At 43.5% G+C, this 16,417-nt stretch overlaps 1 protein-coding gene and 1 pseudogene across 1 annotated transcript; both read left to right on the forward strand.

Moving 5' to 3' along the window:
• Window positions 1–5,467: 5,467 nt before the first annotated feature.
• On the forward strand, window positions 5,468–6,216 carry LOC110308841 (annotated as a pseudogene).
• Window positions 6,217–8,276: 2,060 nt separating this feature from the next.
• Window positions 8,277–15,116, forward strand: LOC110309221 (mannose-binding protein A). Its single transcript, XM_021181739.2, has 5 exons — window positions 8,277–8,420; window positions 10,398–10,551; window positions 11,308–11,424; window positions 13,009–13,083; window positions 14,020–15,116. Exons 2-5 carry the CDS (start codon window positions 10,407–10,409, stop codon window positions 14,391–14,393), a joined length of 711 nt encoding a protein of 236 aa, XP_021037398.1. The 5' UTR covers window positions 8,277–8,420; window positions 10,398–10,406; the 3' UTR covers window positions 14,394–15,116.
• Window positions 15,117–16,417: the final 1,301 nt, after the last annotated feature.

The following is a 16,417-nucleotide window of genomic DNA, read 5'->3' on the forward strand; positions in this document are numbered from 1 at the left end:
TTTTTTTTTTTTTTTTTTTTTTTTAAGAATATGGCTCTTGGCCTTATTTGTTATAGCCAGAAGCTGGAAACAACCTAGATATCCCATGACAGAATGGATACAGAAAATGTGGTTCATTTACACAATGTAATACTACTCAGCTATTAAGAACTAGGACATCATGAGATTTGCAGGCAAATGGGTGGAACTAGAAAATATCATCCTGAGTGAGATAACTCAGACCCAAAAGGGTGTGCGTGGTATGTACTCACAAGTAAGTGGATATTAGCCAAAAAGTAAGAATATCCAAGATACAGTCCACAGAACTCAAAAAGATCAACAAGCTGAAGTGCCCAAGTGAGGACACCTCAGTCCTACTTGGGAGAGTGAAGAAAGCAATCAAAGTGGGGAGGGAGAGGGACAGGGGGTGGTGGTGGGTGGGAGAGGGGAACCTGATCTGGTATTGGGTGAGGGAAGAGGACTGAAGCACTAAGGGCCAGCAGAAAGAATGGAAACAGGCAACCTCGGAGATAGGAGGTTGGGGGAACTCTCCAGAATGCACCAGAGACCTGGGAGATATGAGACTCTCAGGAATCAAAGGGAGGGAACTTAGATGAAATGCCTGACAGTAGGGAGAGGGAACTTAGAGAGCCCACCTCCACCAGGAAGACAGGGGCATCAAGCGAGGAATGGGGTTGCCATTCCACAGTCATATCTTTGACCCACAATTGTTCCTGTCTAAAAGAACTACAGGGATGGAAACGGAGAGGAGCCTGAGGAAAAGAAGGTCCAGCGACAGTCCCAAAGTGGGATCCAGCTCAAGGGGAGGTCCCAAGGCCTGACACTATTACTGAGGCTATGGAGTGCTCACAAAAAGGGACCTATCATAACTGCAGTCTGAAAGACCCAACAAGCAGCTGAAAGAGTCAGATGCAGATATTTGTATCCAACCAATGGACAGAAGCAGTTGATCCCTGTTGTTGAATTAGGGAAGGCTGAAAGAAGCTGAGGAGAAGGGCGATCCTGTAGGAGGACCAGCAGTCTCAATTAATTTGGACCCCCAAGAGCTCTCAAACACTGGACCACCAAACAGACAGCATACACCAGATGATATGAGGCCCCCAACAGACATATGGTAGAGGACTTCCAGGTTTGTGTTCATTCAGAGATGATGTACCTCACCCTCAAGAGACTGGAGGCCCCAGAGAGTTTAGAGGTCAGGTGGGGTTGGGGATGGGGACATTCATGTGGAGATGGGGAGTGTGGTGGGGAGGAGATGTGGGATGTGGAACAGTCGTAGGGTATATTATGGAGTGTAAAAAATAAATTAATTAAAAAAAAAGAATATGGCTCTTGGTGGGAGATTACACTCCAGTGGATAGTCCCACACTCAGCACAAATTAGATTTGATGGGTTATGAAGAAGAAGGAAGAGGAGGAGAAGAGGAAGAAGAGGAAGAGGAGGAGGAAGAGGAGGAGAGGAAGAGGAAGAGGAGGAGGAGGAGGAAGAAGAAGAGGAGGAGGAGGAGGAGGAGGGGGAGGAAGAAGAAGAAGAAGAAGAAGAAGAAGAAGAAGAAGAAGAAGAAGAGAAGAAGGAGAAGGAGAAGAAGAAGAGAAGAAGGAGAAGAAGGAGAAGGAGAAGAAGAAGAAAGAAGGAGAAGGAGGAGAAGAGAGACGATGACTAGAAAACTGAAGAGGTAAGGAGTTAGGGATGGACCTGGGAAGAATTAGGAGAAGGAGGAGGAGGAGGATCAGGAATAGGGGTAAATACAATAAAAATCCATTTTTATAAAATCTTAAAGAATTAGTAAAAATATAAAGATAAATAAGAGTTCTCTTTATACTCTTAATTTCATTTTTTGCCATTTTCTCAAAAGCACTCGGAACTCATGCAGCTCATGTGTTCTGACATGTTAGTTTTCATTTTATCTCATCTCATCCTACTATTATCCCTTACAAGCCTCTTTGTTTTCCAAAGAGACACAGAAGAGGGATGGCTTTGGATTGGAGAAACTATAAGATGTAGAGGAAAGGGAACTTTAATTAGGATTAAGTATGTGAAATAAAATGTAAAAATGCACATTTGAAAAATAAACTGAGAAAGAAAAATAAAATGTATGTACTGGTAGCATTACGTATGTATTAATATGATATGTGATATTTATTATATATTACTATGTCATACATGGTGTAGAACATAATAGTGGTTTTACTTCAGATTATTCATTACAACTGGATATTGTATTTGTTTATGTTTCTATGGAAAAACACTCTTTTGCTATATATGGCCTTTCCTGTGACTAGATTTTATTCATTTGACTCTTCTTTTAGTGAATAAATTGTCTGATGCTCTGAAAAAAAAAAGAGTTCTCTTTATTTGTGATGAACTTTTGAAATTTGATTAACAACACTTAGCTAATCATTTGAGTGCAGTTTCCTTTTGATTCCAGCCATTTATAAGAGGAAGAAATGATCTCAAAAGATTTAATGATACTCATCTTAAAACTTTACTTCCTTTTTTTTTTCCTAGACAGGGTTGCTTGGTCAGTGTGTGTGTGTGTGTGTGTGTGTGTGTGTGTGTGTGTGTGTGTTTTCTTTTCTGAGACAGGGTTTCTCTGTGTACCCCTGGCTGTCCTGGAACTAAACTCAGAAATCCACCTGCCTCTGCCTTCCAAGTGCTGGGGTTAAAGGCATGTGCTACCACTGCCCTGCAAAACTTTACTTCTTGATAGTGACTTTTTATTTAGTCTGCATAGTGAAATACATAGTGTTTATTTCAATAATTTATGATTAATAATGTATCAGTCATTCTAACATTCCTTAGGCTAATTTAAACATTTTTTTTGGCTTTTTGTTTTTCTGAGACAACATTTCTCTGTGTAGCCCTGGCTGTCCTGAAACTTACTCTGCAGACTAGGCTGGCTTAGAACTCAAAGATTCACCTACCTCTATCTTCAGATTGCTAGGATTAAAGGTATGCACACAACTACCCAGCAACTTAAATAATTTAAAATTGCCTTCTAATATCAATTTTATCTACTTTTCAGATTGCTATACGGTCTGTTGGACATAACATAGACTTATATTGTTAACAGTATCTATATCAGCATACCATTTTGCTTCCTTCCTGATTTGTCTATGTTTTATACTGTTTCTATAGTCATTGCTATTAACACCTATCTGACATGTCAGATATTGCCAAAAGAAGTCACCATATCAGATGCTTACAACATAGCACTCATTTCTTTTCCTTTCCCTGTGTGCTGAGCTTTGAAAATATTGGTTGATTTTGCCCGGACTCAAGGGCTGTGCACAGGATGTCTAGGTGAGTTCGTATCTATTCTGTCCATGTAATGATCCTGTTAGTAATGGCTATTAGCAGGATGTTCTTCCTTGGGCTGGGAAAGAACCACAATAGTTCACATTTAACCTGTGAGCACCCTTGAGGCTGCTGTTTCCTCCCGACCTGCTCAGTCATAAAGCCAAGACAAACATCAAAAAGGGCTGAACATTTACTCTCCGGGCTCAAGTGGACCCTTCTCCAAAGTACTTTAGCAAAGAGTATGGGCATGTAATTCTATAAAAAGAAATAAGCAAATGTGTGGAAAGAACTCAAACCACCAGGGACATGTCTGCCAAATATGTATTTACTTATATAACCAATTAATATTTTATTACATTTTCTGAATTCTTTTCCTTATTTTAGTTCATTAATGTAATCATGCTTCCTTTTTAATTTCTTTTGTTTGGTTTTTGGCATAGGTCTTAGTATGCAGGAGAGGAAGGCCTGAAACTCACTGTACAACCCAGGATGGTCTTCTGTTATACTTCCAAGGATGATGGTGACTGGCATGTGGTACTATACTGCAGCAGATCAGAATCTTTTTACTCTTTCTTTGCTCACAGATACTCTTCTCTTTCTCCCTCTCTCACTTCAGCTACCTTTTTTCTCAGTCCATAGCACATTTAGGGTGGAGTTTTAATATGTAAACTGTTAAGTTTTAAGTCCATATTTTTAGGCGCAATCTACTCATTGGCTGAATAGAAGAAATGCCATTTTTCTTCTGAGTCTATGGGCCCAGTGGTTTGTATCAATAGTGAAAAACCCAACCCTGAAAGGCATCTTCTTAACTCCAGGGGCTCTTCTAGGTAGCTGGCAGGCTTCCTCTATCAGCAGTGAAGAGAGGACATGGTGTCTTGAGTAAGCATGGACTGATGGCCCTTGAGAAGCCAAAATAGCAACCACAGAGTCACAGGAAGTAGCCTGGGCCCACCCACTCTGTTCTAAGAAAAAGAAACCTCTCAAGTTCTTTGGTAAGACAGAGTTCCAGTGAATGGAAGTGAACTTGGAGGAAAGCAGTCATCAAAAGTCAGATCAGGGACTTGGGCCACTTGATCAGCCTCTGACTGTAAGCACTGAACACTCCTCGAAACCCAAGCACAAGGAGCCCCAACTTGGCCTGTTAACTGCCAAACTTCTTTCTTCCGTCTCTCACTGAGTCCTTCCTATGTGCCCAGGCCTGGGTTACACTCTGGGGTAAAGTGAACTGTATCTAGTTCCTGCCCAGGAGAAGTATCAACATTGGTGAATGGGCCCAGCCGTAGCTCCACAAGGGAATCCAGAAGGGCTGCTCCAAGAACATAGTACTGAGGGTTCATTTGTTCCACAGATCTTTCTCGAGCACTGGCAGATTGGAAGCTTTGTCAGGTAGGCAGGTTACAAATACATGGGCTGGGTTCTCTTCTTCCACCTGAGAGGGAACCATTTGCAGACAAAGTAAAGCTCTTTTCAGTGCTGATAATTGTCAGTTCTAACAGCCAAGAAATAGTGTGTAGATTGGCAGGCCAGAGCTTTAAGACACCAAACCCTGAAAGTAGGAGGTTATTACTATAGCCTCTAGAAGCAAGAGACATATGGCTCTGGGCACTTAGATTGGAAGCTTATGCCTCTAGCTTAAATCACTAGGGGTCCCAGCACTTAACAGCTGTTGTTAATTCTTGACTTCTAGCAGCATTGTGTGGCAACTGTAGGTACCAGCAAGCAGCAGCAGGTTGGACCTTTCTTGTATTACAGTGCCATATAGTAGCATACAGGCCTACTGTGTCAGGGCTCTCAGCCCCATATAGCAGCTAGTGATACAGGTCTAGAGTATGTGAGACCCTTGACTATGAAGGCTTAGTAAGTAGTTCACTGAACCCCTGCCCCCCAATGACCAGGGTATACAGTTGCTCATCCTTAGCTCTTCACAGACCTAGTTATCTCCATTGTTTCTGTGTATGGAAGACTGAGAATGTTTGGTACAACAACCTCTATAAATGTTTGTTATGGAAAGAAGTATCTTGGAAGTCACCTGTGAGCAGCCGTGCCTGCCGCATTCTGATCACTCAGGCCTCTCGGGTGATCAAAAAGGAGGAGAAGGAAGAGGAGGAGGAGGAGGAGGAGGAGGATCAGGAGTCGCATCCCACCCTGGCTGGGATATTAGCAGAAGATGGTGGATCCCCTGGAAAACAGCGAAGCACATACTAGACGCATAGGTCCTGTGGAGAGCTGTTTTGGAGAGAGCTGTTTTGGAGCAGCTGGTCAGTCTCCCTGGATGGTGCTTATTGGAGAAGGAGTATTGACTAAGCTGTGCAGAAAGAAGCCTAAAGCAACGCAGTCATTCTTATTTAACTATACTCTTGTATTTGGCAATATTGTTATCCAGAAGAAAAAAAATACAACAAGCAACATATTATTCCCTTGGAAAATGTCACCATTGATTCCATCCAAGATGAAGGGGAATTACAATTACGGGATGGTTGGCTTATTAAGACACCGACTAAGTCGTTTGCAGTTTATGCTGCCACTGCCATGGAGAAGTCAGAGTGGTGAATCACATAAATAAGTGTGTCACTGATTTACTCTCCTAAAGTGGGAGGACGCCCAGCTGCCGTCTGCGTTCCTGACTCTGAGTCCACTGTGTGTATGCACTGTCAGGAAGCAAAATTCACACCCGTGAATTGGTGGCACCATTGCCGCAAATGTGGCTTTGTTGTTTGTGGTCCCTGTTCTGAAAAGAGATTTCTTCTTCCCAGCTAGTCTAAGCCTGTGCCGATTTGTGACTTCTGCTATGACCTGCTTTCCACTGGGGACATGACCACATGTCAGCTGACTAGATCAGACTCTTACAGTCAGTCATTAAAGTCTCCTTTAAATGACGCATCTGATGATGATGACGACGGTGATAGCAGTGACTAAGGACATGCTGTGAAATATTTAGTTGAGTCTGACTGCCTGAGAATCAGCTTTAGGGGATGTGGAAAATTCTGGTTTCTCTCAGTTTTGCTTTAGCCATGACTGCCTGAGAAGGTCTTAACCTCTGTGTCTCTCTGTATCCTATAGAAAGCAGCTCTGCGCTTTCTGCTCCCCTCTGTACTCTCACAGAGACAAACTGTTGCAAATACATCTGATAGGGTCTTGGCTTCCTATTCTCCTAGTTTCTAGATTATTTTCTTATAAGTTGGAAAAGATGTTTATTTAAGAGGTCTTGTATTACATTTTCCCCCTAATGTGGAAAAATTAAAAGCACAGAATGATGGAACAAGAATATGATGTGATTGATAACCGAGGCATTCCCCCAAGCATTCTATGTAATGGTTAAGACACCGGTGACAGAAAACAGTTTGGAAATTCTTTATTGTCTTTTCTCAATACCAAGTGGCAGCATTGCCACTGAAATAAACATAAGCCCTATCTTCTTACTTCTATGGCTGATTTAAATATACTGGTGCTCTTCTCAGTGGAGAATGAGTGTTTGATGGATGTAGGTAAAATAATATTTATTTGACAGCCACAAGGAACTAAATTTAGAGGTATCTTCACCCTTACATGACTACATAGTTTTCATTAAATAGTTGTCATTATATTTTTACCTCTTTTAGGCACCAAATTATAATGGTCACATATATGTTTAAAATTAGCCACTCTTAGCTTGACTTGAAATTCATCACTAGTACAGAAGTGGCACATTCATTAGCTTCTACTTTCCCAAGATATTTTACATATAACTTTGTTTGCTTTACATTATTTCTCTTGTGTAGCTTTCCTTGTCCTGGAACTCAATCTGTTGACCAGGCTGGTTTGGAATCCTCAGAACTCTACCTGGCTCTGCCTCCCCAGGCACTAGTACCACCTGGCAAGAATCAAAAGTTTTAAGAAAATTCTCACAGTAGAACATGGAGTCTTATAGATCTGGAAGAGATCAGAGTTTGACTAGATTCCCTGTCTGCAAGCGTCGTCAATACTTTTATGAAATAACCTTGGTTTACAGCATGCTGATACATCTTACAGAGTTTATGAAGCCCCAAACAATTTTTATTTTTGTATCTTTAACCTGTGTCTGAAATCATCTTGCAATATATGGAAATAGAATAGCCATTGCTATTTCTAAATTGTGACCACCGGTCGAGATTGCTTTGAGAATTGGTAGTTATTCTCTATGCTTGGAGGTAGCCATTAGGCTGTGGGCCCACTCAATGCATAGCACTGGATGTGCCGTGTACATTCTGGCCACTAGCATACTGTAGTAACTAGGTTTTCAAATGTGGGAAACCTGCAGGCTGACCATTCTCTTTTGTTTTGTCAGAGTTCTTTTCAAACCCAGCGCCGCCTTTTCAAAATTTAAAACTTGCATAATTCCGCAGATGTGCTGGTGTTTGATTCAGTAACTTGTGGATGGAGAAAGAGTCATTGGTATTTCACTATGTGGTTACAGTATGAATTTTACTTTTCTGCTCAGTTTTGAAAGTGTACGAGTTATGTGGGTTTCCCTGTAGGAAATGTGACAAAAAGCACAATAGAACATGGTCCAGAGGCTTTGTTCCTTCTCTCTGTTTTGGTTGGATTTACTCTCAGACGGATTTGTGTTTGTTTCAAAGCAGCATATACATGCAGTTAGTAAGCATGTTTGAAAGGGCCATAAAAATCGGAGAAATGCTGCTGGGAACTTGGAAGGTCAGGAACTAGGGGGAAATGTCCTGAGATAACATTTACATTGTCGATCTCTATTGATTGTTTTTACAGTAAAAATATTTTACAGCTTTTTTTTTTCTTTTAAAGAAGTGTCTCGATAGAGCCATGCCAAGAACCTGTGGCTATAGAGGACTGGAGTGTCTAAGCTATATGGATGGACTTCTGGGAGGAGAGAACACAGTGGTAGGAAGATTGTAGACTGCTAAAGCAGAGAGACTCAGCACTGAGCTGAGATCCCATCAGCAGCTCTGAACAGCTTCCCAATTACAACAGCTCCGAGGATAGTTGCTTATTAAACTGGGGTTGAAGGCCAGTCCAGCTTGGTCCCCGGTCACCAGGCTAATGGCCCTGTCATTGGGAAGGACACTACCAGAAGCTGGACTCGAGACACAGTTTCTCTTCCACTGCTCCTTTTCTCTAAAGAAACCCTAGTAAGTTGTGGTATGCATTTTGGGGTCCAGCTGTGGTTCTGTGTCCTCTGTGTCCTTCCCCTCAGGTTGTTTAGACGCTGATGTACACCAGTCTGGGAGGCTAAAGTGGAGCCCGGGACGGGTGGAGTTCTGAGTTCTGCAGGATCCCGGTCAGGCTGGGAGTGAGTGCTGGAGCAAGAGGGTTGGGGGCGGGGGAGGGGGGCGTTGTGGAGAAGGACTTTTGGAGGATCTTAATGTTACATCTCTTTTAGGCAAAGGACTTCTCCAATGATCTTCACTAATACAGCTCTGAGAGATCTTAGCTTGCACATATTCCTTTATTTGGGGTGGGCTTGTATGCATACACTTTATTGGGGTAAACTGAGGGTTATATAGTTTTGGGAAGGGGGGGGAGAATATCCAGGGTGAGCAAAGGTCATTGGCTGAAGGCTAAGGTACTGAGGTGCCTCATTAGCATGGGGAGGCATTTCTGGAATCCCAGGTGCAGGACTACTGACATTCCTCAGGTGGGGACCAGGATCCCACGGGTAGAGAAGAGGAAGCCCTGCTGACAAAGGGGGTCAATTTGTAGTGAGCTCAGGGCAGTTTGGGTAATGTCAGACTTCAACGTTAGCAGCAAGGTTTCTTGATAGTAAATCCTTGCAGGATGAAAGTGGTGGGTCTTGGGTCAGGAGTCTGGTCTCTCAGCTTTAACCTTGTAAGGGCCAGGCAAGGGTCTAATGGGACAGCCCATGTAGGCCTGTACCTTTCATCTGTGTCCTTCCTAGATTGACTTGACCATATGCAAACTAAAGGACAGTCATTTCCAATAGGAAAAGTAGTAGTGGATGGTGGGATGGTGGCACCAACAAGTAACCATTCATGGGTAACCGTGAACAGTCCTCAGCATGATCGGAGGAGTTTTAAAAATATGTACAAAAGTTAGAAAGAGGAAAGATAGAGAAGGATGTAATCATGGGCGATGCCTCCTAACTTGTCATCTCTTGCTGTTCGCTGGAGAAAGAAAAAAATTATGGGAAGTGGCAGAGCAGATTAAACCAAGCCAAGTGCAACAGCTGATCAGTCAGGACTAAAGACACTAGAATTACGTCAAAGCAGAGCAACATCCCTGGGAGGTTGGTGGCTTAGGGTAGGACCTGGATAGCCAGATTGTTCTGCTGGGGGAAGCATGCTGAGACATACCCCGGCCTGCATGAGCAGGCATGGTAGAAGCCTGAGCTTTTTCCTAGTAGAAATGACCTTTTGGTGAGATTTCAAAGCAAGAAAAGCCTCCCATGGAAAAGATCAATGAACCAAGAAGTCCCCATTTTAACTGTGGTCTGTTCCCAACAAATTCTTGTCACAAAATAGAGCCTTTGAACATGTCATTGACCAGACTTTGAGAAAATAACTACGACTCTGAAGTAGGTGAGACCTCACCATGTATAATAGGCATCTTTGCTTGAAATATGAGCCATTGGTGGCTGAGAAATAGGTCTTGTGGGTCCTTAGGGGTTAAAACCGATGTAGAAGGGGAAAAGTAGGAGACTGGGACTCCTGTGAAATAGAAGAGGAACCAAGAAAAAGAGATCCAGGGTCTATTGGGTGCTAAGCAGTCTGCATTCCTGCCAGACTACCACAAGCACAGCTGGTTTATAATTTTCAGAATTTGTAGGATCTCGGGGTGACACAAGCTAAACCTTTAAGCATCATGCTCACAGGGACTCTGGGCCCCTTGAGAAAACAAGCCCCCTTCCTCTTGCATCTTTCTTGACTTTATCCCTGATCCAACTCCCATTTTTACTTCAGTAGCCTTGGTTATGATGATGCACCTTCAGTAGCCTTGGTTGGGATGTACCTTCAGTAGTTTGGAGTCAGAGGGTATGATATCCTTCACATATGCTGTTCCCAGCCAGGGGTGCAGATCGCTATAGTTAAGAACAAAAGCTATAAGCCAAGTGAGATGGAATTTGTCTCATTGACTTTCTCCCCTCTCAGGTAAGGACCATGCTCCTGCTTCCATTACTCCCTGTTCTTCTGTGTGTGGTGAGCGTGTCCTCATCAGGGTCACAAACCTGTGAGGACACCCTGAAGACTTGCTCTGTGATAGCCTGTGGCAGAGATGGACCCAAAGGGGAGAAGGGAGAACCAGGTATAGAGTACTGTACTCTGGCTTTACATCCAGGAGGGAACCAACTGTTCTGTGTTCAGAGATGGAACCCATGACCTGGAGAGGCTTGGTTTTCACTCTGCCATGTTCTTCCCCTCATAACGATCTTTTCCCAATATCACTGCCTCCCACTCAACAGTGCTTAACAGCTTTCTCTCTCTCTCTTTAAAAAGATTTATTTATTTATTTTGTGTATGTGAGTACACTGTAGCTGTACAGATAGTTGTGAGCTTTCGTGTGGTTGCTGGGAATTGACTTTTTAGGACCTCTGCTTGCTCTGGTTGGCCCTGCTCCCTCCAGTCAGCCCCACTTGCTCAGTCCCTGCTTGCTCTGGCCCAAAGATTTATTTATTATTATACATAAGTACACTGTAGCTGACTTCTGATGCATCAGAAGATGACGACAGATCTCATTACGGGTGGTTGTGAGCCACCATGTGGTTGCTGGGATTTGAATTCAGGGTCTTTGGAAGAGCAGTCAGTGCTCTTACTGCTGAGCCATCTCACCAGGCCCTTAACAGCTCTCTTGAATCTCATACTTCCATACAGGAGTCTGTGAGGTGGAGCTGTCCCTCAGGACAGATATACAGACTTGGGAGGCAGAGGATCTCTCAACTCTGAGTCACCAATAACTAGCTCTCTGGCTCTTTCGTGGAGTCACTGTGGATCAAACTTTGAACTTCTAGAGAAAAAGAATGAGCAACAGCCACTGGGACATGCTGCCTTTATCTCCCAACAGGTCAAGGGCTCAGGGGCTTGCAGGGCCCTCCAGGGAAATTGGGGCCTCCAGGAAGTGTTGGAAGCCCTGGAAGTCCAGGACCAAAAGGCCAAAAGGGGGACCATGGAGATAATAGAGGTAAGAGAATGCCTTAGAATGATTAGCTTGAGTGCGGGTGTGTGTCCGAGGAAGAGGGAGCCATGTGGGGAGGTATCTTTGGTTTTCATGCCTCACAAGGGCATGCTTAGTGCTGTTTCCTGACTCAGTGTCACTATGTCCCCCCAAAATACCCTCCCGGGCCATTTCCCTATCCGTTCTCCTTAGGACACAAGGTTAACTTTTCTACAGGTGGAAGTCCAGTGTTTGATCCAGGCTATGAGGGAGGAACCGCGCCCCTCCCCCATGTCTATAGTAAGAAGAGTTGCATGAAAATGGTCTGTCTCATTGATCCCCTGAGTAAAGGAGAATACCATACATAGCAACTGCTTCAGAGTGAAACTAAACAACAACAACAAAAAAGAATTAAAAGTATTAAAGAGTTTGCCTGGAGGCTGGGAGGAGCCCCAGTTGGTAGAATGTTTGTTGCACAAGCGTGAAGGCCTAAGTTCAATTCCAAGTACCCACATACCACACAACAAAATAAAAAACAAAAGAACCCAATACTCATGTTTGCACACATAAATAATCCCAGCACCGGAGAGGCAGAAATAGACACACATACCTGGGGCTCACTAGCCAGGTAGTCTAGCCTATTCTGCAAGCTTTAGACCCATGAGAAATCTAGTCACCACAAAAAGAAGGATCTGAGGAATGACACCCTAGGTTGATCTCCAGCCTCTACACACACACACACACATGCGCGTACACACACAATCACATACACCATCACACACACCATCACAAACACCATCACACACACATATGCATCTACACATGAACACATGCACACACACCATCACACACACCATCACACACATATGCATCTACTCATGAACACACACACACACACATGCACAAACAACACAGAGAGAATTTACTCGTAATGAGAAGTGAAAAAGAAACATAAAGAAAAATCACAGACTAATGAGTATTTTTTTTAGAAATTAATATAATATTATAATGTTTAAGCACTTCATTAAAACAAAGGAAGGAGAGCTACTATAACAGGTTATTAGGATAACTAACTTACACCTGGGAAACCAGCAATGTTACTTTTCTCCATTTGCTTTTTAGCTCTGATATTTTTCTGGAATAAGCTTACTTTTTAATGAGCCTCATCATTTGTGTGTATAAGAATATTCATGTACATACATATTCCTGTGGATGCAAGTGCACTTGTGATGGGTATACATATGTGTGCATGAATGTGGAGTCCAAATGTCATACTCAGGTACTGTTCTTCCTATAGAATCCATCTTATTTTTGAGACAAGGTCTCTCATTGGCCTGGAAGCTACCAAGTAGGCTCGGCTCAGCTGGATAATCAGCAAAGCCCAGAGATCTACCTGTCTGCACCACTCTGTGTCTGTCCAGCGTGGGGATGAAATGCCTGGCTTTTATGTAGGTTCTATGAATCAATCATGTTCTTGTGTTTGCAGGGCAAACACTGCATGTTCTCACCATGCTGTGAACTTTTTAATACTCCTATCCTCTACCCCAGTACTCAAGTCTCCAGGTTAAAGTCTTCTTTTCACTAAGTACCTTCTTCCTGATGCTCTTACAGCCAATGAGGAGAAGCTGGCAAATATGGAGGCAGAGATAAGGATCCTGAAATCAAAACTGGAGCTAACCAACAAGTGTAAGTTTTCCCTGAGCCCCAGGGTGTTCTCCCTCCAAAGTTTCCCTGCAGATCTAGAGTGGAAGGAGAGCAGAAGAGGGCTAACAATTCTGAACACTAACTTCACCCCAGATCTCTGCAGGCATGGCTCTTTCTTAAGATGTAATATTCAATCTCCTCACCAACTCTGGTTGAGACATTATATTGTCTTGGCATTGGTGAGGTTGTTCAGTAGTAAAAAGCTCCTGCCATACAAGCCTGATGACTTGATTCAATCCCCAGAACCTACAGTGGGAGAAGAAAATCAACTCTTAAATACTGTCCTCTGACCTCTGACCTGCACAGGCACACTGTGCCGTGCACGGAAACACATACAGAGAAACTCTCTCTCTCTCTCTCTCTCTCTCTCTCTCTCTCTCTCTCTCTCACACACACACACACACACACACACACACACAAACACAAACACACACAATTTTAAAAAGATGTTATATTTCTTACCAATGAGGAAAAGGAAAGCAGGAAGAGTAACTCACTTGATATCCATATAGCTTGCTTCAGCAGCAAGAAAGGGCTGAGTGGAAGTCTGTTTTGTCCAACATCTTTGCTGTTTGTTCCCCACTCACTGTTCATAGCTGAATATTATTACCCTTCTCTTATTTTGGTGCCCAAAATGGGGCAGGGAGGGCCACAAGTGCCACCCTGTGTTCACCTGTTTTCTGACTGTTGATGTCAACCGTGAACTATCCCAGGAGGCTTCAGCTCATTTCATGAAGTTGTGGATTTCTTTCATGGCTGTACTGCTTGCTGTTTGGGACCATACCTTTTTCCTAGGTTCTGGCCTAGTGTGGTTGCACCTGAGACTACTATTTAGAGACCTGAATTCCCAGAGGACTTTTTCAACTAAGGTCCTGACTGGGTACCATACTGAGTGAGCCTCATCTACTCTGATTTCAGTGCATGCCTTCTCAATGGGCAAACAGTCTGGGAAGAAGTTGTTTGTGACCAACCATGAAAAGATGCCCTTTTCCAAAGTGAAGTCTTTGTGCACAGGGCTCCAAGGCACTGTGGCTATCCCCAGGAATGCTGAAGAGAACAAGGCCATTCAAGAAGTGGCCACAGGCATTGCCTTCCTAGGCATCACGGACGAGGTGACTGAAGGGCAATTCATGTATGTGACAGGGGGGAGGCTCACCTACAGCAACTGGAAAAAGGATGAGCCCAATAACCATGGCTCTGGGGAAGACTGTGTCATTATATTAGATAATGGTTTGTGGAATGACATTTCCTGTCAAGCTTCCTTCAAGGCTGTCTGCGAGTTCCCAGCCTGAGGAAACGAGTGCCTCCATCTTCTCCTTGCCTCCTCTCTGGACTCTCACTTGCTTCCAAAGAAAATTCCATACTTGTTTCTCAAGCCGAGCGTTAAGTGATTCTTTTGAGGGGAGAGGATATATTTGGTTGTGGCATGAGGACATGAACGGAAGCTGACCATGTGGCACCAGGGTCTGGTTGAGCACAGAGCAAAGGTCACATCCATTTTGCTAGGAATACAGCAAGGAATCATCTATGGAGAACCTACAATAAATAGCTATCCACCCCGCCTTCTCACCAAAGGATCAAAGGTGGGCCATACCTGTGCCCGAGTGGCAGCTGATCTCAGCCATAAAGCATCCAATTCCCTTTCTCCGTGAATTGTCACTAAGAGGTATCAAACTTGCCTGTTTGAAGCCATCCTCTGTTTATACGGTGTTCTTACCTCTTGTGTGTTTCTTTACATGTATCTATGTTTGGTGGAGAATGGAAGAGAGTTAACACTTCTGGATACTTACTATACCCCAGGCATAGGCTATCTAGGTCCTCTCTGTGACTGAGCTGTTGCTTTTAGGCTCCACATACTGCCCCAGGAGCCCTCTGTCTACCTGACTGTAAAGAAGGACAGCAACCTTTGTGAGTAAACACACTCAGTCCTACAAACTCCCTGCCAAGTAATGGTGTCCCCCCTTTACTCACTCTGTACCCTAAGAATGAAATGCTGCCTTTTCATCCTTCACTGATATATGAGAATGATGTGATATTGTGTTCTAACAACATAGAAATATGCAGATGGTCATTCAGGGGGTGTCCATCTCACAATGTTAGTCCCCACTATCCATCGTCTCTTCCTTTTACTGATCATCTCATATGGATCACTGAGCCCATTATCAGTTCATAGAGAGGAAAGTCCTGTCGTTAGCTTTTCTCATAAGGGTTAAATGATGCTACCTCATCGGCCAGGACTGGACTTCCCTCCTTCACAGTTCTGGTTCTTTCTTGGTCCAAGGTTTCAATCTATCTATTGTGACCATGACATTTTTGTTTTCCACTTATCCGAGGGTAAGTTGAGCTGAGATTCAATAGCACACTGAGTCAAGCCGGAAGAAGGTGAATTCTGGCCCCAGCTGCTTGCTATTCACAAGTGAGATTGGAAAACATCTCATGAATGAGCTAACAGCTATTCTCACTCACTGTGGAGGCTTTGTTCACTTCCATTTGTCTTTTACTTCTCCCAAACTGCCAGGGAAAGCACTCTGGAGTCATTTGATTGCCGATGGATATTTGTTCAATGGATACAGCAAACATTTACAAATGGATGGATAAGTTGGCTACTAGGCAGTCAAGGTCAGGCTGTGTGCTGCTTCCACAAAACTTTCCCAGCCGGTGTGAAAAGTAGAGTGGGACTTTCAGAAGGCATCAGGGCCAGCAGAGTGCAGGTGGCAGGACCATGTGCCTTGGTTTCTAGCACACCTGTACTGTCATGTTACTGAACGTTCTTCAGACAACACACACTTGTGATATAGAACAGAACTATTCACTGGTTCATTTTGAATTCAGATGTTTAAATACAGGCACGGGGGATGGCTTAAGATACAGAATACCTCTACAGGATAAATTAGAATCATAAATGTATATTATCCAGGAAATGGGGACTTGGGGTTTAAATTATGTCTGTGAGTGAGTATCCTTTGGTAGAAATGCAAGACACAGCTATTGGGGGTCATAGTTTGTTTCATGTGAAAAATTTTAAAAAACTGATATTCAAAGACTGAGAGACTCATGATCCAAGTTCCAGCCTGAATTCTGCATCCTACGACTGAAGGGCCTGCTCATCAGGACAGTCTTTTTCTGGACTCAGACATCTCTGCTGTTGATATTGCCAGCTGTGTTCCAGCCAGAGGTAGGGACAAAGGTTTCTAGTTGAAGGCTTGTCACTTCCACTAGATAACATCCTTCCTGGGACCAGGCAGACTCCTTTCTCTGTGGCTGTCAGAGGTCAACCAGCTCAAAGGGCCAGGCCATAGTCTTGACCTTTGGGCAT

Source organism: Mus caroli, chromosome 14 (assembly GCF_900094665.2).
Source record: "Mus caroli chromosome 14, CAROLI_EIJ_v1.1, whole genome shotgun sequence".
In the NCBI taxonomy this organism is placed as follows: Eukaryota; Metazoa; Chordata; class Mammalia; order Rodentia; family Muridae; genus Mus; species Mus caroli.